The following is a 23,169-nucleotide window of genomic DNA, read 5'->3' as shown; positions in this document are numbered from 1 at the left end:
ACACGACTGTCACCTTCCTCACCCTAAAGTCTCATGTCTATGAAGCCAGCAAGCAGTAGGCTCCCTCCACATGCCTCCAGATCTGCTGGAGACAGGCCATTGTCTCCTGTCTGGGAAGCTTCTAGAAAAAACAACAACAATTCGCAATTCAAGGCCCATTCTGTGTTCCTAGTTGCCATGGAAATGGCCAGACATCCTGGAGGGCACATCTAGGGCCCAGGCCTGGAAAACACCCATGCCAAACTGCTGGCTCATAGTCTCCAAGTTCCTCATTGAAGATCTGAGGTCAGCGGCAAATCTGCAGCAGACAGCTCAGAGGTGATGCAGGGGAATCGTCACTCCTGGGTGCCTATGACGGGCACAGTTACAGACAACAAATCTCCTTTTAACTGCTGTGACTTTAAAAAAAAATGTGTTTTCCCCCCTACAACATTAAGGGGGAAGTGTGACTTTCCCAAGAAGGAAACCACTGGGGGCCATGTGGGATCCACCGCTATGAGGCCAGGTCCCCGGTTTCCCCTTTCCATGTCTGGAGCCCAGTGTGTGGTGATCAGAAGTTGAACTGAGTGTCTCCCTCAATCACTCTTCACTTTATTTTCTGAGACACTGACCCTGGAGCTCACCAGTTCAGCTAGACTGACAGGTCAGCAGGTGCCAGGGACCTTCCTCCCCAGGGTTGGGATTATTGGAGCACGCCCCACTCTTGGTTTTTAGGTGGGTTCTGGGGATCAAACTCAAGTCCTCTTGTTTATAAAGCAAGTCCTTCATCTACTAAGCCATCTTTCTAACACTTCCTGAGACGTTTTCAAGATTCAAGACATGGTCGCTTCTAACGGGAAAACTGGGCACTTAGAGATGGAGTTGGGGTAAACCAGATCCATTCTGGGAGCCAAATCCTGGGTGGAACTAGGAATGAGGACATCTTCTTGCCTAGTTGCCTCTCATTGGTTCTCATAGCTGCTCACCATTCCCAACCCTGGCCCTGAAGCCCCTCCCTTTCACAGCCTCCACCTCTCCAGCATGAATTGAACCTCACTTGGCTGGAGAGATCCATAAGCATTCAGTGAAAATCAAGTCATGGGCTCAGACACTGGGGACAGTCAACCAGGTCTAGCCACAGAGTGACCATAGACCAAAAGCTATCAACCAGCAATGCAGAAACCCTCCCAGAGAGGGAGAAGAAAGTCGCAACAGGCCAAGGTGGGAATAGGGAGATGAGGGTGAAGGAGGCAAGACATTGAAAATAGGGCAAGCTCAGAGTATTGGCAAGGGCCTACTTAGGGCAGGCGGCCATATTTGCTCAGCACCTGCATTAATCTTGAGGGGGTGCAAGAAAGGCTCCCAACTTAAGACTCCTGCCTGGGACCCACACCAGGATAAGCATGAACGCCCATGTCCTTCCAAGTTTAGAAACAGCCCGAGACCAGCAAAGGAGTGAAGAATCAAGAGACATTTGCGTGAGAAGTGCCCTGCACATGACAGCAAGGAGCTGAGCCTGAACGGGAAGGAGTCAGACCCCAAGCACAGCTGAGGCCACCAACCCTCCGCTCCGGAACAGGGAACAGGCAAAACTATTTGCTTTATTTAAAGAAATATCTTCTAAAAAAAAAAAAAGTCTTAGTTTCACTTCCATACATGGAAGCGAGTCTCGCCATCCATAAATGAAAAGCGACACAAGCAATTGGAGACAGGGGCGGGAGATGCACTGCAGACACGCCTGGGGCCCACGGGGACACGCGTGCCCACAGGGACACATACCTGTGCCTATGGGGATATGTGTGCACGTGGGAACCAGTACCCATAGAGGACCGGCACCCACAAAAGCATGCAAACACATGGACGCATGCATGGACCCTCTGGGGCTCACTCACATAAGCTGCGCCCATGCTGTGAATGGAAGGTGGCCCATCCCCCGCAGGGATAATATCTGCCTACCAGAGACCCCCAGAAACAGCTCCACTGGGGGTGGGGAGGTGAGAACGTAAGTGATGAGGGAAATGGAAGTCACGTGCTTGTCCGCGGTGTTGTGAAAGCCGTCCTGCTCTGGGGAGCCAGGGCTGACCTACAGCTGCTGTGTGCACTCATGGCTCGTCTTTCCTACATGGATGCCAAGACTGAACTCACACACACAAGGGCAGTCACAGAGCATGAAGGTAGCCTCAACCTGGGGGACATATCCCAGAGGTCTTGTTTTAATTTTGAGACAGGAGCTTGCCATGTAACCCAGGCTGCCCTCAAACTTTTGATACTCTACCTCAGCTTCCCTAGGGGCCAGGATTACAGGAATGGCTCTACCATTCCCAGCCTCTCCAATAATAATAATAATAATAATAATAATAATAATAATAATAATAATAATAATAATAATAATAATAATAATATAGACAGGTTCTCATGAAGCCCAGCTTGGCCAAGGATAACATCTGGCTTCCAAGTTTGGTTTTGTTTTTTTGTTTGTTTGTTTGTTTGTTTTATGAGACAAAGTTTACTATGTTGATGAAGCTAGCTTCATATTCATTCCTTAGACCAAGCTGGCCTTAAACTTCCAACGCTCCTCTTCAGCCTCCCAGGCTCTAGACTAATAGGCATGGACCACAACATCTACTTTAAACATGTCAGGCTTTGTCCCCCTTGCAGTGCTGAGGATCCAACCCTGCACATGGAGAACTGCAGCCCCCTCCACCCCACCCCCCACACCCATAGGTTTTTGTGGCTTTGTTTGTTTGTGTTTGCTTTTTGCTTTGGTTTGGTTTGGTTTTTTCAAGAACATCTGTAGGTTTAAAGAAAGTGATCACCACAATTAAGTTTTCCACGTGGAAGCTGATTTCAACTGCAGCTCCTCCACCCCCACCTCGTGCAAAGCCCCTCCCCCCAGTCCACACACACACACACACACACACACACACACACACACACACACACGCTGCCACCATGTGACTTTCCCTAGAGTTCTTGCTGGTCAAGTAGCTTCTCCTACCTAAAGAAGCCTGGGCTCTCTCATCTGCGAAGGTGCCCTGCTCCACCCTCCCCTTGTGCCTCGCTCCGCTGCCTGTCTGTAACACGGCTGGCTACAGCCTGTCTTTTCGACAACTGAGCAAACACACCAGCCTGGTGGGCGGCCGAGGTCAGCTTTTGTGCCAGTGTTTAATGGTTCATCCGTGAGGTCTGGGCTATGGTGGAGGCACGGCCCAGCAGCTCCAGTGGGAAAACAGACATTAACTTGGATTCCGGCGCCGCAGCTCCCAGGATGGGGACAGGTGCCAATGAGGGCCTGGGGAGCCTAGCTCCAGGCAGTCAAAGCCTGGGTTGAGAGGGGTCCCCCTCTGCAGAGTCAGTCTCTGTCACACATACCCCGAGGTTAAGTCTGTCCAGCAGGTGTACAAACAGGGGCTCTAATGAAGCTCCAAGACTCCAGGGCAGGTAGACATGGCATGCAGGGGTCAACAGTGGTGGGGGCCGTGAGATGGTATGTGGGCACCCCTGGTTATGTAGGGCTCTGCTCCTTGTGCCCTGAACTGTGGTTCAGTTCCCCTCCTCACCCCACCGCACCCCACCATCCGCTAGAGAAGCAGGCTGTGTGCCAGCCTTACACACGGCCTCGGGAAAACTCAGTCAAGCAGAGGTAGAATGAGTGTACTAGACTATTGTTGGGCTGCTGATTCACGGGGGTGGGCATGAGACACCAAGCTCAACTTGGGGAGCCCATGGCCTTGCCTCCTTGAGTGAGGCCTAGTGTCTGCTTTTGAATGCATATCCTAGCTCATCTTCAGACTATCCATGCCTCTCTGCAGACCTCCTCCTGAACAATGGTCCCCATCCCTACTGACCTCCACCAAAGCTCCCCGCTCCTGGCTGACATAATCATCAATGATCCTCATCTTCTCTGATCTCCCTGCTCTTGATGACCCATTGTCCTTGCTAACAATGGGATCCCCTGCTGTCTGTCTCCATAGATGGACACCCCTGCTGACCTCCTCTATAAATGGATCCCTCTTTCTGACTTTCCCTTGGATGGAACCCCCTTGCTCATCTCCCCCATCATTTGCCCCTCATCCTGGCTGACTCACCCAACACCCGCCATCCAGAAGTAACTGAGCCCAGTGATTGTCTCGACGCCTCTACCTACCACAGGACATACCCCACTGCCCTCCATCTGACTTTCTTCCATCCCCGCCTAACCAGCAGAGAGTTTCAGAACCTACTCTAAAAGTGTCTCCATTGCCCACAGGTCACCTCCCATCTACTCACTGTGGCCCTGGAGGGTCTTCCCAAGTTGCTGGCACAACTGATTTTGTCCCTTCATCCACTGCTGGGCTGGATGTGCCAGGAACGTCCTCCTCGCCAGCTATAGTGTCTGGAGCCCTGTAGTCACCTTGTCCAAGTGAGTCCCACACTCCGAATGGGAAATGCCTTGCAATACTCCTACTTTCAACCCAGTAGAACACAGGCCCCAAGGATACAAGCTTGCTCTCCAGGTGTAGCTGGGCGGGGCACACACAGGCAGTTAGCCCTTTGACACAGCAGCCTAGGACTAATGTCCCACATCTACAAGTCCAGAGTGCATCAGGTGCCTGATAGGCACAGCTTCCTGCCTCTGCCATACTTTATTTTTCTTTTCTAGTTACAGCCTCTCCACCTGTTGAGCCTCCTAGCAGACAGGGGAGAAACTCAAATGGAGATCAGGCTGTTCTCTCAGAGACCCATGGCCAACACCATGCCCAGACCTCAGGTCTTCCGACCCCAGAGGAGTTCTACCAGCTGCTCCAGCATGCAACTCGGTGTGCCGCGTGTGCACATATGAGTGTATGTGATTTGTATGTAAGAGTGAATGTACTGTGTGTGTAATTGTGTTGTGCAATCATGGGTACTCGTGCTATGTGCATGAGTGTGTGAGCTGTTGTGAGATACTGTGTGGGTATTTGTGTTATGTACCCACAAGTATGAATGCTGTATGGTGGGTACTATGTGTGTGCATGAGAGAGTGCATGCTGTTCTGCGCATGAGTACAGGTATTGTGTCCATATGATTGTGTATGTTTGTGTGTTAAGCATGCACGTGATTGTGTGCTATTTGCGAATGAGAGTACATCCATGAGTGTGTGTGCTGCATGCATGTGATTTGGTGCTGAGTGAACACATCTGCATTGTGCACGGGAGTGTATAGACAGGTATGTGCATTTGATAGTGTGCTGTGTGAGAAAAGTGCACATGCTTTCTGCATGTGTGTGAGTGTGTATTGGCCGCATGGTGGGTGGGCATACCGTGTGTGTGAACATGTGTATTGTCTGGGCAAGTGCTGGGCATGTTTGCTTGCTTGTTTGAAATGGGGTCTTGCTATATTACTCAAGCTTGTCACTTACTTTTCTTTTATATGTATGTATGTATGTATGTATTTAATTGAGACAGGGTCTCTTTATGTAGCCCTGGCTGTCCTGGAACTCACTCTGTAGACTAAGCTGACTTTGAACTCGCAGAAATCAGCCTGCCTCTGCCTCCTGAGTGCTGGGATTAAAGGCATGCATCACCACCTGGTTCAGGCTTGTCTTAAAATCCTGGGCTCAAGAAATCCACTTGCCTCAGCCTAGCTGGGGCATTCTGACAGAGGTGCAAGCACCACACCCTGCGGGAGTCAATGCCACCAAACTGTCCTTGTAGATACGTTTCAAATGGAAACTTCTTGTGATTTATAACTTAATCACTGGAATGCCAACGGTACTGCCCAGCATCAGTTCACCCCAAACCCTCGGGATCCTGCCCTGGCCTTCACATCCCCTTACCTGGCAGGGCCCAAACCCATCACACTGGACAACCCCTCAGCTCGTGTTAACTCTGTCCTGACTGCCCCCAGCCGATTCCCTGGGGGTGCGGAGATCACACTGCTCTCAACAGCCATCTTTCATCAGAAGACCTTGAGCTGAGTCCCAGATAGCATTAGAGCTATGGATGAGCAATGGCCGGTGCATGCGAGTCTCCTTATCCAGACTGGCTGGTGCATCTGTTTGGGTTTCCCAGCAAAACATCTGTCCTATAGGAATTGCTTCTGCACAGTGTTTAAGGCGCCTCCGTGGAGCCAGGAGTCTCAGCTGGGTAATCCCTGACCATGGAAGCCAGCAGATACATTCCACATGTATCTCACTGGGGACACACGTGACTGGCAGGGCAAAGATGATGGGAAATTGGATTCCAGTGTCTGCAGGGGAAGCCTGGGATGTGGGGGCTGCTGGGTCTCTGGAGAAGCTGGAAGAATGGGAACAATATGTCTTTGATACTGGTTTGGGAAGGAATGTTCTACTTTATTTTTTCCTTCTCCTCCTCCTTCTTCTTCTTCATTGAGACAAAGTCTCAGGTAGCCCAGGCTGGCCTCAAACTGGACGCTTAGCAGAGAATGACCTTGAACTTTTAATCCTGCCGCCTGCACCTCTGAGGTGCTGGGATTACAGGCCTGTGTCCTCACACCCAGTTTATGTGGTGATAAGGACAGAATGCCGAGCATGTGTGTGCTAGGCCAGCACTTTACCATTTGAGCACATTCCCTGCCCTCGCGTTAGCTTTTCCTCTGAGACAGGGTCTCAGTCTTGGCGAGCAGCCTGCTGCAGAGGCTGAGTCTCATTGGAATTCTCTGGAACCAAACGATAGAACGTGTGTGTCTGGAGGGTCAGTTTGTCCATGGTGAGCCAGTATGGCGTGGCCATCTCGGTCAGAGAGGAGGGTCCCCTGCTCCCTTCCCTATAAGCTGTAGCACCCAACATCCCAGCCACTAGGAAATGGAGCTTTGATGGACCCAGGATGGAGTCACGGCAAACAAGCCCCAGGAGGATTTTTTTTTTCCACTTCGAGCAAAAGGGAACACGGAGCTCCACTGACTCAAAGTGACCATGTTAACTTCCCATGAGAAAAACATGGATTAGCATCCCTGGTCCTCCTTGGTGGGCTATGCTCTTAGGAGCTTCCCTGGTCCACTGGGTGGGGTCTAAGCAGTGGACATTCATGGTTACCAAGTGGTCCAGGCATGGTGAAGCCAGACTTCCCTGGAAATCCTGACAACTCATCACAGTGACTCCAGCCAACAAGTTGGAAACCACTGGTGAATGAGATCACCCAGTGCCAGATACACAGGGTCAAGAGCAACATCCCCACTCGAGAAAGCCCCCACACCTTGGAATTAACAGGCACAGGCAAGTTATGAGCCCTGTTTGGCTCTTGGGCATTCCTTCCAGTCCAGCCCAGAGGCAAATTTATAGTGTTGCCAACTGTGCCTCCCAAACCCCCATGACATTACTGTTCTCCTGGGTTGTGGGTTGAGGAGATCCCACTCACATGGCCTTAAGGCAGAAGAACAGAGCTGCATCTCCACTAAGGATGGATGTTCCCTGAGCCCAGACCGGGTTAGGACAGGGCAACTAGCTGACAGCCACACTCAACATGTCTCCCAAGACAGGGGCAAACATAAAGCCTTTAGGTTTCAGATGGCTGGTTGGGAGGCCCTTCTAGGAGCTATGACCGTGGCCTGGGATCCCAAGGCACTGGATGCCCCCTGTTGACCCATGAGAAGAGTGTAGATCATCCAGGCGACATGCACTGTTGTCACATGAGGCATATAATGTGTATGGTACATGCACCCAACAATGCAATCTTACAGCAACAGACACTTCCAACCACGTGTGCTCCCATGCCAGATGCACCCAGCAACATGTACATCAAACACCAGAGCGAGCGAGCGATCTTTGAGAGTCCTTGCCAAGGGCCCTCTGTGCAGCCTCTCTACCATGTGGTCCAGTATCAGCAGATCCAGCACAACTGGTCCCTGTTCTTAGACTTGTGCCATCTGTAAGACATCTTTCCTATCTCAAAAACTTCTACTTGAACTTCAGCACCCCAATTTTCTGCCTGTTCTCCTCCTCTTCATCTTCTGATGGCTTTTTTCTCAGGACAATAGACTACCTGGAGACAACTTCTCACCTTTCTCCCTGGCTTGCTTCTACCCTAATCCCTTGTCCAGTTTATTCTACACACGCAATCCCATGTGATTTCTTGGCAAGAATCACATATTCAAATGGCCACCTCAAACCCACAATAAAACAACCTGAAAAGCCCTGGCTAGCAGGGCTCCAACAACTGCCCAAGTCCCAGAATCCTCTGCAGTCCTTCTGCCCAGCCAGTTCCACCCCAGACCACAGACCTAAGACCCTCACTCCCCAAACCCAGTGACTGTCTGTATCTCTGAGATGTCCTGAGCTGAAGGAATACAGTGTCCTTTCCAAACACCCTTCCCTTGTGTCCTTCTACAGTGTCTGCCTCGCTTAAAACCCCTCACAAGGGTTGCTTGGCGCTTGCCTTGCCGACAGAGAAGTATCTGAAACACAGCTCCGCACATCTCCTGCAGGCCCCAAACCTTCTCCAGGCACTACTCCCAAAGACAGGAGCATAGGAACCAACGGAATGACATGAAAAACAGTTCAAGGAGCCATGAGAACAGCAGAGACAATGAGTAAGGACAGTGAGTTTGTGGCATAAATACACTGCACGGAGCCACAGTGCCTGGTGTGTAGTAGGGGCCGGCGCAGGTCCAGACTCAATGACCCTGAGCAGAGCAAACATGTCCCTCAGGGGCGCCAGGGTACAGTGTGTGTCTGGCCTTCTTCCGGCAGGTCTGCAAAGGTGCCCTCTCGGCCCCAACATGGAGGCAAGCACTCTGATGTCAGGGGCTGTGTTCCCAGGCCTGGGGGCAGCTGAGAGACGTGTTGTTTTATAGTCCCTTCAACACTGTGGACATTCATAAAATTAATTTGCCAAGCAAGGAGATAAATCCAATCCAATGTTCCCATGGCAACGTCTCCCATGCTGCCCAATTTCAGTCTTGGGATTTTATGGGAAGTCATCCTTCCCGGTCCAGCTGCTTCCCTGGACGCTCAGGGCCCAGGAATGGGAGGTGGCAGCTTAAATTGAGGAATGCGAGTCTGGAATCTGAGCTGCTGGGAACTCACTTCTCCCACCCAGCTCCTGCCCGACTCCTCTCGGGTTTTCCTGGAGAGCTGGGGGAGACCTTGGATCCAGATGAGGTCATCCTTGCCTCCAGGTTCTGGCGGGTCCGGCCCAGGCCCACAGTACCCCTACTGGGAGGCCAGCCAAAGTCTGCGTCTGCCAAACACAGGGACAGATCCAGGAAAGGCTCTGTCCCATCTCCAGGGCTCCTGGCCCCAGGTACCCCACCCTAGGTTGCACACGGAGGAGCAAAGCAGGTGGGTGATAGAGCAGGGGGAGAGCTCAGAAAGCAGTGGGGCCCTGCCTTCCACCTTTGTGTTCTTGGCGCCTAGCTCCCACCAGTGGGCGTGCCTACGGGAGGCACGCCCAGCTCCTGCCTTGTCTGCTGAGTGTTTTCTAGAAGCTCTGAGGATCAGGTGTCTGAGAGACTGGCAAGCTTCCCCACCCAGCTCCAGGACAGCTGGTGTGAATATAGAAATGAGAAATGAGCTACGAGCTACGTGGCCTCAGAGGGCTCCTCCCCACAGAGACCCCCACAGAGCACAAAAGCTGGCCATCCAACTTCCTAATCTGCCAGCGTGACATCCTGTAGCTCTCAGAGGTCTGAGGCTCAGGGACAGGTAGAGACCAGCCCCTTCCCCAGCAAACTGGGGATGGAGGACAAGGCTAGAGATAGAGATGTGGGCTTCGCATCCAGGTTTCCCGGGACTACGGTGTCCTCCTCGAGCTGACAAGGACACAATTTACAAAACAACTTCAGGAAATCCACACCAGGAAAATGTGGCAACTACAGAACGAGGCTGTGAGACAGAGGGGGCGGGGCGGGGGCGGGGGTAGCCCAGGAGTGAGGGAAACAGGAGACTTCCTCAAGGAAAGGAGCTCAGTCTTGGCAGCTGGGCGTGCCTGCCCACATCCCAGAGGGTTTGACCCTGGATGCACATCTGGCTTAGATGTGGCCGCAGCTGCCCCCAAGCCATGTGAATAAGCTGTACTGTCCCCTGCGGCACATTCTGGTTCTAAGCGTCTCTGATCCCCGTGGACCTGGGGTCTGTGGGTTGACTTGCCAGATTCAGCCGATCACAGAGGAAGAAGTGGGGGAAAAGCCACGTTGCCAAGGAGACCACTTCAAACACATTTTATAAGGTTGCGAAAACTATACCTTTCCCTGGGGTTGGGTTACATCTCAGAGGCCTAGACAATATGCCGTTCATGTGAACAAGGCCCAGCCTCTCGCTTGTCTCCACTCAATGAAGGGGGAAGCTGATTGATGTGGAGGCCACCCTGGGAATAAGTGGCCTTCTTGGAAACCTTTCTGCATTGAGGACATTGGGGACTTACAGAGAAGCAGAAGCAGGTTTCAGCCCAGCACCCCTGCCTGAGATTCCCTCAAGGTAACTGGCAGCCTGCAGAATGTCCTCAAACAGCAGAGCCTCCTAGAAAAGCAGGGGCACCCTGAGGTCAAATCTCACACCTTCACTAGAGAGACATGAAGAGAGGGGAGGGACACAGGAAATACAGAAAGCAGAGTGGGGTATGGGCAAACTGGTTTACAGAGTGAGACTCTATCTCAGAAAGCCAAAGAGAAGATGGGGGGAAAACAGCTCAGTCAGCCAAGTGTTTCTGGACAAACATGAGGACCCGACTTTGATGCCAACATCACATAAAAAGTTGGGGGAAGTAGCATGCTTGTAAGCCCAGAATTGGGGGCATAGAGACAAGAGGGTCATTGGGAGTGCCTGACTTCCCTCCTGCCACTGCTGTTCTCCCCACCCCTCCCACACACACTTTTTTCCCTCATTGAGACAAGATCACTCCATGTGACCCAGGTTGGCCTAGAACTCCCAATCCTCCTGCCTCAATCTCCCGAGTAGTGGGATTACAGGTGTGTGTGATTACACACACAGCACACCACTTTGGGCTCCGACAGGCACTCAGAACAGCACCACACCAAGACCACAGTCATAATCAAACACAGAAAGAGTCAGAACTGTGGGGAGGGGACAGGAGGCAACACTGGGGGCAAGGCTAGGGGCAGATACCCCCATGCCAGGCATGCTGGGAGTTCTGCATCCGCTGGGATATCAGCCGTCACTCTGGACCTTAGAGCCTGAACTGTATTTTGCTGGATGGTTGTCAGACAGATGTCCCTGACAGGACTGTATCTTTCTTTCTAACATGGTCAGGGGTGGCCTCTTGGGCCTTGGGTCTGTGTGAAGCCAACTTCACCACCACCACCACCACCACACACAGAGGTAGCAGTGCAAAGGTTATGGCTTTGGCCTGTACATAGGCCTGAGTCTTGGGGATTGAGATGCTGGGATGAAGGAAGTGGCCTCATTCTAGTCCTGACCAGAACAGTCTTCTGCTCTGCTCATGGTTCTAGTCACCACTTCTTTTTACATTTATTTACATTAGTTATGTATGTGTGTGTATGTGTGCATGTGCGTATGTGTGTGTGCATGTATGCACCCAAGTTTGTAGTGTATGTGCATGTGTGCATACATGTGTGTGCACATGCTCATGCATGCATGCGTGTGTGTGTGTGTGTGTGTGTGTGTGTGTGTGTGTGGTGTGTTCTCTATCATGTGGGTCCCAGGGACTGAACTCAGGTCCTCAGGCTTGGCAGCAAGTGTCTCCCTGCTGGGCCATCTCACTGGCCCGCTTCCTCTTTTTTTTTTTTTTTCAAAGAAACATCTCAGAATGAATCTCCTTCCCTGAAGGCAAGGAGGGCATCAGGAACATTATTCTCAGCAGGACATGGACCCCCAGACCTTCTGAATTCTTTGGTGACTTGAGGTGGAGGCCAACACCCATTCAAGCAGGACTGCATTCATTCAGTCAGCCAGGGAAGGGGTAAGTCCCCACCACGGCACCTGTGAGCTCCCTGAGGTCCCTGTCAAGAGTGTCCTGTGCCTTACCCAGAGAAGGTTCCCAGTGCCTCCAACATCACATGCTAGGACAAAATACCCGACCAAAGGACCTTAAGGAAGGATTCGTTTACAACACCCGGCAGTGCTCTTGGAGGTGATGCCACCCCTGAAGATGGCATTGGGGCCCCAGCCTACTCTTGTTTCTCCCCCATAGAGGGAACAGCTCTGCCCCACCATGAACTCCTAGCCCTGGTTCAGCCTCACTGGCCCAAACTCAACAGAGCCAAGGGACCAAAGACAGAAAACCCTGAGACAAGCCGAAGTCTTCCTACGACGCTATCTTAGGTATTGCAATGGAAGCTAACTACCGCACAGAGATCCAGTGTACATGAAGCATCGTTTCCCCATTGCACACATCAAAAACCAGGGCTCTGAGGTGGACTCCATCCACCCGTCTAATAATCTCTCCCCACTTCACAGGTGTGTGTGTGTAGTCCCATCACACCCGCCAACATTTTAAAGAAGATACGCTTTTTATCTCAACAGCAGACCATCCAGTGGCCAGGATGTGGACTATGGCCCCAGCTCTCCCATGTGGAGAGTTAGGGGAGGAACTATGAGGTGGCGGTGCTAGGTGAGGACGTAGGGAGTACGCCAAAGCAGCATGAGCTTCCACTCGGGCACCGACGGCCTGCACAGGACTCACCTCTGTGATGATGTAGAAGTCATCCCCAGGCTCCCCCTGAACAACGATTTTCTCTCCATCTTCAAACTGCACAGGCTCCAGGGCATCAGCCACTGTCAAGCGTTCCCACTTCTCCAGGGACTCTGCAAGAAGACACAAGGGGTCACAGGTCACACCCCACTACCATGGAGTACTTGGATGTATCCTCAGAAACCCCAGTCCTCAGACTCCTGATGGCGATCTGAGATGACGCTCTTTAGAGGAGACAATGCTGCAGAAGAAACCACAGAACACTGAAAGGCCAGATCTAACCCTTCAACACGGTCTGGTACCTCTGGTCATGAGGGTCCATCCGAGATGGACTCTGTAAGCTGGTGGTGGGAGCACAGGTCTGCATCCCAACTACTCTGGAGGCTGAGGCAGGATTATTACATTTGAGGCACACCTAGGATAATGAGTTAGTTCTAGGGCAAGCTGCACAACTTAGTGAGACTTTGTCTCAAAATAAAAAGTAAAAGAAAAAAGTCTGAAAATGGAACTCAGTGGTAGAGCCCCTGCCTAGAATTCCCCCCCACCCCGTGAGGAGCTGGAGTGTGGCTCAGTGGTAGAGCACCTGCCTAGAATCCTCCAGTGAGAGGCTGGGGTGTGGCTCAGTGGTAGAGCACCTGCCTAGAATCCCCCAGTGAGGGGTTAGGGTGTAGCTCAGTGGTAGAGCACCTGCCTAGAATCCCCCAGTGAGGGGCTGGGGTGTGGCTCAGTGGTAGAGCCCATGCCTAGAATTCCCCCAGTGAGGGGCTGGGGTGTGGCTCAGTGGTAGAGCCCCTGCCTAGAATCCCCCAGTGAGGGGTTGGGGTGTGGCTCAGTGGTAGAGCACCTGCCTAGAATCCCCCAGTGAGGGGTTGGGGTGTGGCTCAGTGGTAGAGCACATGCATAGCATGTGCCAGATCCTGGGTTGCATCCTCAATGCAAAATAATAATAGTAATGTAACAGACATTTGACTCCTATTTAATTTTTTCATAGAAAATGCAGTTTGAAAATAGTCATCACTGGCTTCATAATGTAAACAGCAGATACTGAAAATCGAGTCAATCTTCACTTTAAGGAGAAATTACTTTCCAAAAAAGTAGGACTAAGTTTATTTATTTATTTATTTTGCAAAGAATGGAATCACAGCCGGATTCCACAACTACTGTGTACTTTAGACGACTCACTAACACAAGTAGAATGTCCCACTCAGCAGCATCACCCTCAAAGCAGGACAAGGACTGGGAGCTGAGTCGATGTAGCAATTGTTTTGTGTGTCTTTGTATTCTTTCTCCTCTCTCTCTCTCTCTCTCTCTCTCTCTCTCTGTGTGTGTGTGTGTGTGTGTGTGTGTGTGTGTGTGTGTGCGTGCGTGCGTGAGAGAGAGAGAGAGAGAGAGAGAGAGAGAGAGATGCCTGTTCACAAAAGTGCACATGCATGTGAAGGTGGACCAAGGTTGATACCAGGAATCGTCCTGCATTGTTCTTCCACATTATTTATGGGGGCAGGGTTTCTCAATCAAATCCAGAGCTCACTGATATAATTAGTCTCTTGCTCACCAGCTTGCTCTGGGATCCCACCTCCGCCTCCAGAGACTTGAATTATAGGTAAGCTCCCACACTCAGCCAGCACTGATGTGAGTGCTAGGTTCCAAACTCGGGTCCTCATGCTTACACAGCAAGCATTTTAACTGCTGAGCGATCTCCCCAGATTCTTGATTGTTTCTGAGACAGGATCTCACTATGTATTCCAGGTTGGGCTTGAACTCACCGTGTGATGGTTAGTTTCAATTGCCAATTTAAAGAATGAGAATACTCTGGGAAGAAAGTCTCAAGGAGGGATGGTCTAGATCAGGCTGGACCGTGTACATGTCTCTGGGGGATTGTCTTAATTCCTTAATGGATGTGGGAGGACCCAGCCTGAATGGGCGGCACCATTCCCTAGTTTGGGGTCTTCGACTATGGAAGATCAGAGGGGATCAGCTGGACCCTAAGCATTCATTCTCTCTCCGCCTTTGCTGTGGATGTCACGTGACCAGCTGCCTCAAGTCCCTGCCACTGGGACTTCTCCATGAGAAGCTCTACCCCAGAACCCGTTCTCCCCCAAGTTGCTTCTTGTCAGGGTGTTTTCATCACAGCAACGGAAATGAAACCAGGACACCCTGTGTAGCCCCGGCTAGCCTCACAGCAATCAGTCCTCCTGCCTCAGTTCCCTGAATGCTGGGTTTGCCAGCTTGAGCCATCATGACCAGCACTGCTGTTGTGACACTCAGAGAGGACACACCTACCACTACATTGGACAAAAATGCTTAACTCTCACGCTGAGCTTATTTTTAAAGGATTAGAAACTCAGCAGGCCAAGGCTGTCTTGCTCACACCTTCCATCCCTGGAAACTGCCTATCCCCGGCCCCCAGATAGGAAGAAAGAAAGACCATAATAATATGGGAGTTTTCTGTGGGAAAATCATGGTCACCTTTTAAACTGTACCCCCTCCCCGCCCCCTCGCAGTGAAAGAAACCTTTCTGGCCTACGCTTAGACATTACATATGTAGGCCAGCTGCTAAAAATAAAAATTGAAAAAGGCATTCATTTTAGATCTAGGTTAGCAGGGAAATATCTCTTCCCTAAATCCCCTGCTTGTGCCCCCACACTGCAAAAGAGCCACATCTCGATGAACCCCAGGCCACAGGGAACCCAGCTGTGCAGTGTAGGCAGGGAGTCTACTCCAGACACAGTAGTGGATCTGCTTCTCTTTTTTCTTTCTTCTCTTTCTCTCCTTCTCACTTTCTCTCCTCCCCTCTCATTTATTGAGACATCTCACAATGTGGCGTACATTGACTTTAGAATTTTTATAATCCTCCTGCCTCAACTTTCTGAGTACTAGGCTCACAGACTTATATTGCCACATGTGGCTTGCTGCCAGTTTTCTTTAAAAACTATCTGACCAGGCATATTAGCTCATGCCTGTCATCTCAGCACTTGGGAAATAGAGGCACAGGATCAGAGAACTTCAATACCAACCTTGACTATATAGTGAGTTCGCGGCCAGCTTGGGCTGTGTTGTGGTTTGAATTGGAATGGCTCCCATAGGCTCAAAGATTTGAATGCTGGTCCTTAGGGAGTGGCACTACTTGAAAGGGACTGGAGGTGTGGCCCTGTTAGAGGAAGTGTGTCACTGGGGGTGGGCTTTAAGGTTTCAAAAGCCCAAGCCAGGCCCAGTGTCTCTCTCTTACTACTGTCTTCAGATCCAGATGTTGAACTCTCGGCTGCCATTTCCACCAGCAGACTGCCATGCTACCTACTATGAGGACAATCGACTAAACCTCTGAAACTGTAAGCAAGCCCCAATTAAATGCTTTCTTTTATAAGAGTCATCATGGTCATGGTGTCTCTTCACAGTAATGTAAAAATGCATAGTGTCCATTGTGGAATAAAGTCACTTTGAGCAAAATTATAGAAACAGATGCAGAACGGGAATGTAGATGTGAAACACTGTAATAGAGGCTGTAGTGAGGATGCTACCTGTAAGTGAGCAGTGGGGCTCACTTGCCTAGAATCCCCCAGTGAGGGGCTGGAGTGTGGCTCAGTGGTAGAGCCCCTGCCTAGAATCCCCCAGTGAGGGGCTGAGGTTCAACAATAAAGTGCTTGCCTAATATGTACAAGACTTGGGCTTCAGCAGCAGCAGCACCTCCCTGCTCCCTACATATGTTTTCAAGGATAGGCTTTTCCCCCAATAGCATTTAAAACGTGCAATATTCAAGATTGGGAAACAAGACTTGCCAAAGTGTTATCTCCAAACATCATAAATCTTGGGTGAAAACTGAAATAGTTGTAAGGGAGACAGCCAGTATTTGGCCCCAGAATTTTAAACGAAACACAACACATCTGAGAACATTTAAACCAGGCACATACAGGTAGAGGCAGAAGCAGGGAGGGACCTGCAGTGACTTGGCTGGCGGGGAGTGAGATGGGGTTGGTAAGCAACTGCCTGTGGGGATAAATCTCTGCTGAGGCAAAGAGCAGGGCCTAGGCAGATGGTCGTGGCCTGCACACCCCGCCGCTGGGCTTGTTTCCCTGAGCCACGCTTGTTGTGCGTGTCTCACCACAATGAATAAATGAGGACTACAGCATTCATCAAGGGCAGGAAGGGAGGTGCCTTCGCAGCATCAGGACAAAGTGTACAAGGGCCTCTGTGTCTACGAGGCACTGAGAAGGACAGGTGCCAAGCAGAGCCCTCCCTCATATTCAGAACCAGATTGTCCCCATCTTCTTTTAAGGTCTCTGAGCGACTCAACTGTGCACATGAACCCAGGATGCAAGTACAACCCACAGCTCTCCACAGGCCACAGGGACAGGACACAAAGGTGGCCTTGGGAGGGCAGTGATGTCACCAAGAAGCCATGCTCAAGGTGAGCCAAAAGGAGGGGGGAGACACTTAGCGCAAGGTTCCAGCTATGAGAACAAAGAGCTCACTTTCCGTTCAGAATCATGGCGCTGGGATGGTGGCACCAAAGACAGCAAGAGAGATAAGCAGACACAGTCTGGAAAAGACAGGGACACTGGCAGGATGGCATTCATGCTCACAGGTAGCAGGGTATGTCCATGCACCTGTATAAAGGTGCACCGCAAATGTGCGCATATATGAACATGCAGTGTGTGTGTGTGCGCACATATGCATGAATGTGTGTACTATGAACATGTACCACAAATGTGCATATATATATGAATGCATTCCATATTTATGTCTATGTGTGTATGTATGCATGTGTGCAAGTGTATGAGTATAGGTGAATGTGTGGTATGTGTGTATGTGAGCATGTACTGCCACTCCTATGGGAGGTACACACACGTGTCTGTGTTTGCATGTGAGTATGCATGTCCCAAACCTGCATAATGCTAAGCAGAGATGACCTATCCGCCATCCAGGGAGAAGCAGATGTGGGCTGTCTGCAGGCACTCACAGGGGGCTGCAGAGAGGCTATGAGCAGCAGAACCACTGACCTAGGATGGAGACTTTGCTGAGGAATTCCTCATACATCTTGCGTTTCCTCAGCGTGCTTCCCTGTGGAAGAAAAAGCAGAACACAAAAGATGGGTCTCCAGTCTCAGTTGGCCTTTCAACACTTGCAGATTTCTCTCAGCGACTGATCTCTTCAGAAGAACCCCGTCGAGCACGTCAATGTGAGCCTGTATCTCTTATTTCCTGCTCTTCATCTTGGTCTTCTGAAACCACTTCCAGCACCACCAGCAGAAACCCCAAGCGGGTCCAACCCTGTGCAAGGCACCCCAGTGAATGGAACCATGAGATCTGAAGCTTCCAAAGGTGGACACAGCTACGCCTGCTCTGCTCTTCCCAGGCTAGATCTGTAATGTTCCTGCCTCAGCACCCTGACTTGAATCACAAGGATGCACCACTGAGATGCACCTTTACAAAGCCTTGGGGCTTCTGGACAGGTTGTCAGGACAGCCAGCCACCCAGTGGGCCTCCCAACTCCCTTGGCTGTCTAGAGCAATGGTGAGGGAGGCTCAAGTACCCTGTCTGGCTACTGATGAGATGACACAGATGTCCTTGAGGAGCTTGCCCTGCTTCTCCATCGCAGCAGCTGGGGCTCTCTTTTTCCTGAGGTCCATACCCGTCTCTGGTACTACAGCCCTCCCACTCTCTGCTCACGAAGACGTCAGGGAAGGAGAGATGGATCAGACATGAGAGAGGACCAATGCACAGAGGTTTACAGATGCCCGAGGCGCTCCCTAAAGCATGTCTTTAGAGGAGCATGGCCCAGCCTCTCCTAAGAGACTGACAATCTCAGTCCTTCCATGGGGTGGCGTTGGTAATACAGATGCTCGTCATGGGGCCTGATGCTAAGCTCTAAGCACATCAGCACAATCTGCAGCGGTCCTAAGGGGGGCAGGGAGCAGAAATGGAGCGATCAGCACATTGCATGCTCAGACCGGAAGCTTCCGGAGTTAAGAAAAGTCACAGATTTTGTCCTTCTCTGGGCTAACAGGGACAAACCCTGTTCCGTGGCTCTGCTCTCTGGCAGCAGGTTCAGTTGGGTGTAAAGGAGGTTTGTGTCTCTGTCAACTTGGCTCACTGCCGGTGGCTCCATCTCACAGGAAATGAGGGTTGCAGCAGGAAGCCCCTCCACACAGGGCACGGGGGCAGCCCATGGACCCGAACTCAAATCCATGAGCCAGAGTTAGTATAGCCCTGCTAAGGGGGGAAAAAAGGACTCTCAGGAGAAGGACTGGACTGAAGGCATGTGGTAATCAATGCTAGTCCCTGGAAAGCTATGACAAAAATATGAGCAGTGGATGAAGTGAGGAGGAAGAGCCCTCGAGGTTCCAGGGCAAACCACAGTTTCCACAGGGTCAGAGCATAGGGTTCTCCCTAGCTATGGACAAGGTCAACCTTTGTTTGCCTCGAGATGCTCAACACTCTGGGCTCACCTCCTGAGGTCTCAGTATCCAGAACACAGACTAGGGGCTGACATGGGCTTCCCGCTTTCAGAAAGAATATGAAGTCTACTGCAGGTACTACTTGAGGCCCACACAATAGTGGAGTTGAAGGTACAGGGGTATGGATGCCCTCCTATGCCCTTCTAGGGTTTCAAATAGCCAGGCTGAGTTTCTGAGGGGATGGACACTTCAATGCAAGGGAACAGGGTAAATCTGGGTGTACTTTTCATGTTACTAGTCCTAGGGAAATGAGATGTTTGTTCCAAGGACAGAGATTCAACATTTAAGTTGTTGTTGCTCCTCATGGTAATGGTGGTGATAGTGTCATTGACAGTGATGATGATGGTATTGATAACAGTGACGATGGTTTTGATAATGATAATAATGATAATGATGGTGATGGTGGTGATGGCAGTGATGCTGATGCTGATGGTGGCAATGATGCTCTTGATAGTCACAATGGTGATGGTGGTGATGCCAGTGAGGATGATGGTGATGATGAGGATGGTGCTAATGATGCTGGTGATGGTGCTGATTGATGGTAATAGTAAAGAGGGTGGTGTTAGTGATCATGAAGATGATGGTTGTGAACCTTACTGAGTAACCTGGAGAAGGGCTCTTGGAGAGGGTCAGCACATTATCTTTCCAGGCAGAGGCAGCCCATCAGTGCCCATGTTCTTGGAACAATCGTGTCCTCTGCAAGGTCTCAAGTTCTTCATCAGGTCCATGACACGGCTGCTGTCTCTAACCTGGACCCTCCTTCTCCCTCTGTGACATCAAACCACTGCTCAGACAAAGCTATCAACACCTCAGCTCAGAAGGCTCTTTATTTCCTGTTCTGACACAGGAGGGCATCAGCCAGAGACAAGACCCTAATCATCAGAAATGGGATGAGTCATGCTGCAGATAGGTACCGAGGGGCACCAGCCCCCTGCAGCCCAGCCACTCCAGAGGCATAGTCAAGACCTTGCCCTGGCATAGCTGCTGGTGGATCCCCGCAGCTCGAGAGACGGCAGTTTTATCTCTACTGGATTGGAAACAGAAGCCCAAAGAAGGTAGCGGCTTGGCTCCTGTCCACTGAGTTGGGGGCTGAAACTGCTGTCCTAGAGCTCTCTACGTAGATCAAGCTGGCTGCTAACACAGAGATCCGCATGCCTCTGCTTCCTGGATGCTGGGATGAAAGCTGTGCGCCACCACACCCAGCTTTTTTTTTCTTTCCTTTGCTGAAGGATAGCTTCATTCTCTTGCCCACACTAGCCTGGAACACACTGTGTCATCCAGGCTGACCTAGACCCTGTGATTCTGTCTTCAACCACCCCCCCGTCACACAAATGCCAGGATGACAAGCATGAGCTCACACAGCCTGCCATACTGCATTCTCCCCACTCTGCATCTTTGCTCCTGTGGGGACAGAAGCTGCGTCCATGAAGCTGCTGCTATGTGCTGTACCACGTGATCAGCCTCCATTCTCACCCTGGACTGGGGGACTCACATACCCTGTGCCCAGGCGTAGGGCTGGCACAAAGTAAAGCCAAGGGGGTCCAATTTGTCTGATGTCATAGCCACGGTATCATCAGCCTCCCATGCTCTGGTGCAGGCTGAGTAGCCAGCAGCAGCTGTGTGCAACCACACAGGTAGCTTTCAGACAGGCTCCCGTGCAGGTGGACAGAGCTCAATGCCATGTGGACAGACATGTACGGGGTGGGGCTAGCTGCCACAGAGGAGTCTCTGGGTGCCAGTGGCAGAGACAGCTCACTGCTCTCTCTACAGCTTAGTGCCCTTGAGAACACTCACAGTGTGATGTTCATGGCTGGGTACCTCTTAAAGATACAAGTGCCCACGGTCCAGTTAAAGCAGGATGAGCCAAGAGAGAAATCTATCCCTGAGTAATCATGTACCAATAGTGGAAGGGTGATGCCCATGGTGAGACACAGAGTCATTAGCAGCCACCAGGGCTCTTACCAGCCAGACCCTGCCACTCTGACTTGAGGACCCTAGAAGGTCGGGTGGACAGCCCAGGAAGTTCCCACTTAAAGACCAGTATCGGGTATCAAGGGAGAAACCATCCTTATATAACAGATGGGGGCTGATGGAGGAGAGGAATATGGGGGGACACAGAGAAGGGGTTGGGCAAAGCACAGGGTGAAGCAAGAACAGTGCTATGGGACTCTGGGGAACACACTGAGGTGGTGGGTGTCATGACCAAGATTCATACACTGCCAGGAACAGGGGGTGAGTTTAAGGTAGTGTAGGGATACGGACAGAGCTTGGAGGGGCAGCCCGTGAGCACATCCAGCGGCGAGCCTGGGGGAGGCTGAAGGATGATGAGCTTGTGCTCGCTCTCAGAAAGCCTGGGCTCGGGCCTCCATTCTCACTGACCGCTTGAGTTCTGTTTCCTCATCTGTTCAATGGGAACACTAAAACCTGCCCTAAAGGGTCTCCATGGAGACTGGCACACAATACAGTGACAGGGCCCCAGCTCTACCCCCAACCTTGAGCCTCAACTTCCCCCTCAAATCTGGTTCAACCAGCACTGAATAGCCGGCTAAGTTTCATTCCTAGAAACCCAGAGTCACATGTTGATGTGGGATTCCCCTCTGCATGCTGTGAATATGTTTTATTGCCATTGGTTAATAAAGAAATTGCTTTGGGCCTAGGACAGGGCAGAATAAAGCCAGGCGGGAAATCTGAACAGAGATACAGAGAGAAAGCAGGTGGAGTCAGAGAGAAGTCATGTAGCCGCCAAAGGAGACAGACACCTGAACTTTACCTGGTAAGCCACAGCCTTGAGGCAATACACAGACTAATAGAAATGGGTTCATTTAAGCTTTAAGAGTTAGTTAATAAGAATCCTAAGCTAATAGGCCAAGCATTGTTTTAATTAATATAGTTTCTGTGTGATTATCCCGGGTCTGGGCAGTCTCCGCCTACAGCATGTCCCTAAGATCTCGACTTCCTAGGGAAAGTCCCATGATGGTTAATCCTGACGCTCAGTTTGACAAGATCTAGACTCTCCTAATAGACAAACCTCTGGGCATGTCTGTGAGGGAATTTCTGGTTGGGTTATTTCCGGTTTGGTGGGAGGATCCAACCAAACATGGGAGAAACCACCACTATTGTATGAGCTGGGGTCCTGGACTGAGTACAAAAGAAAAAGCAATCTCTCTCTCTCTCTCTCTCTCTCTCTCCTTCCTGACTGGGGCCCATGAAGGACTGTACTTGAAGCCATGAGCCACAATAAACCTCCCCTCCCTTAAGTTGCTTTGGTTAAGTATTTTGTCAGAGTAATGAGAAAACTCAGTTCCCAACAGGGCTAGGGACTCAATGTCCTGCAGTGCTGGGAGAACATCATTAAGTTGTCCTCAGCTGTCCAGACCTCGATGGTTAGACGATGGTTCTGCCAGCAGAGGCTGGAACAAGTCTGTTCCCATGACAACAAGATGGCACAATTGGAAAGCCAGTGTCCAGGAATTGGTGACGCAGAACTATTATGTCTGCTGATGGGTGCCAGTCAGGATGGCTGCGGGGGCAACAGCCTGCTCAATGACCTGGCCCAGCCATTTAAATCCTATCCAGCCCTTAAAAAAGGCATCTCTTTTGAAACCGTGTAGTCCCCACTGACCACCTAGCAATTAAGCTCTCCCAGTGGAATGCAGGCAGGTCGTGACCCTGGAACCTCAGATGCTAATGTTGGTTCAGTGGGCAGGATAAGGCTGAAAATGTCCTGGGGCCTAGGGAAGTGGTCAGCCAGCAGGTGAAGCCAGGCTGCTTTGTTCCTACGCTGAGCGTCACCTGCAAAGCCTCTTGGGTGACACCGGGGATTCCTAGTTTAGCAGGCTTTACAGCATGCAAGACAGCAACCCAAGATGGCTCCAATGGGGCTCAGCCTAGGAACCTGCATGCAGAGGCTAGCTAAGCTTTCTCCCCAAGTAGCCAGCTTGGTACAGGGCTTCCATCTGCCTGTCCCCCTGGCACCTGCAGTGTGGATGATCAACGTAACAGAATCTAGAATCACCAGGGAGTCTCAGTGAAGGATGATATTGGTGTGGGTTAACCTGTGGGCACATCTGTGAGGGATTATCTTGATTGTGTTAATGGAGCTGGGAACGCCCACCTGGAATGTAGGCGGCACCCTTTGATTAGTCCTGAACT

The 23,169-nt window shown here is 51.0% G+C and overlaps 1 protein-coding gene across 5 annotated transcripts in view; it reads right to left on the bottom strand.

The window, feature by feature from the left end:
- Positions 1-23,169, bottom strand: part of Prkar1b (protein kinase cAMP-dependent type I regulatory subunit beta) — a 120,868-nt gene that overhangs the window by 6,000 nt on the left and 91,699 nt on the right. For all 5 annotated transcript variants that reach the window (XM_085683170.2, XM_048436953.3, XM_048436955.3 and 2 more), the window contains 2 exons: positions 17,561-17,621; positions 12,558-12,679 (listed from right to left, as the gene is read on the bottom strand). In XM_085683170.2, the coding sequence (XP_085539296.2) occupies positions 12,558-12,679; positions 17,561-17,621 (183 nt within the window). The remainder of the gene's footprint in view (positions 1-12,557; positions 12,680-17,560; positions 17,622-23,169) is intronic.

This window comes from Myodes glareolus, chromosome 2 (genome assembly GCF_982192425.1).
Source record: "Myodes glareolus chromosome 2, mMyoGla1.1, whole genome shotgun sequence".
NCBI classification, from domain to species: Eukaryota; Metazoa; Chordata; class Mammalia; order Rodentia; family Cricetidae; genus Myodes; species Myodes glareolus.
Note: the sequence above shows the minus strand (reverse complement) of the source record. Positions and strands in the feature narration are given on the sequence as shown.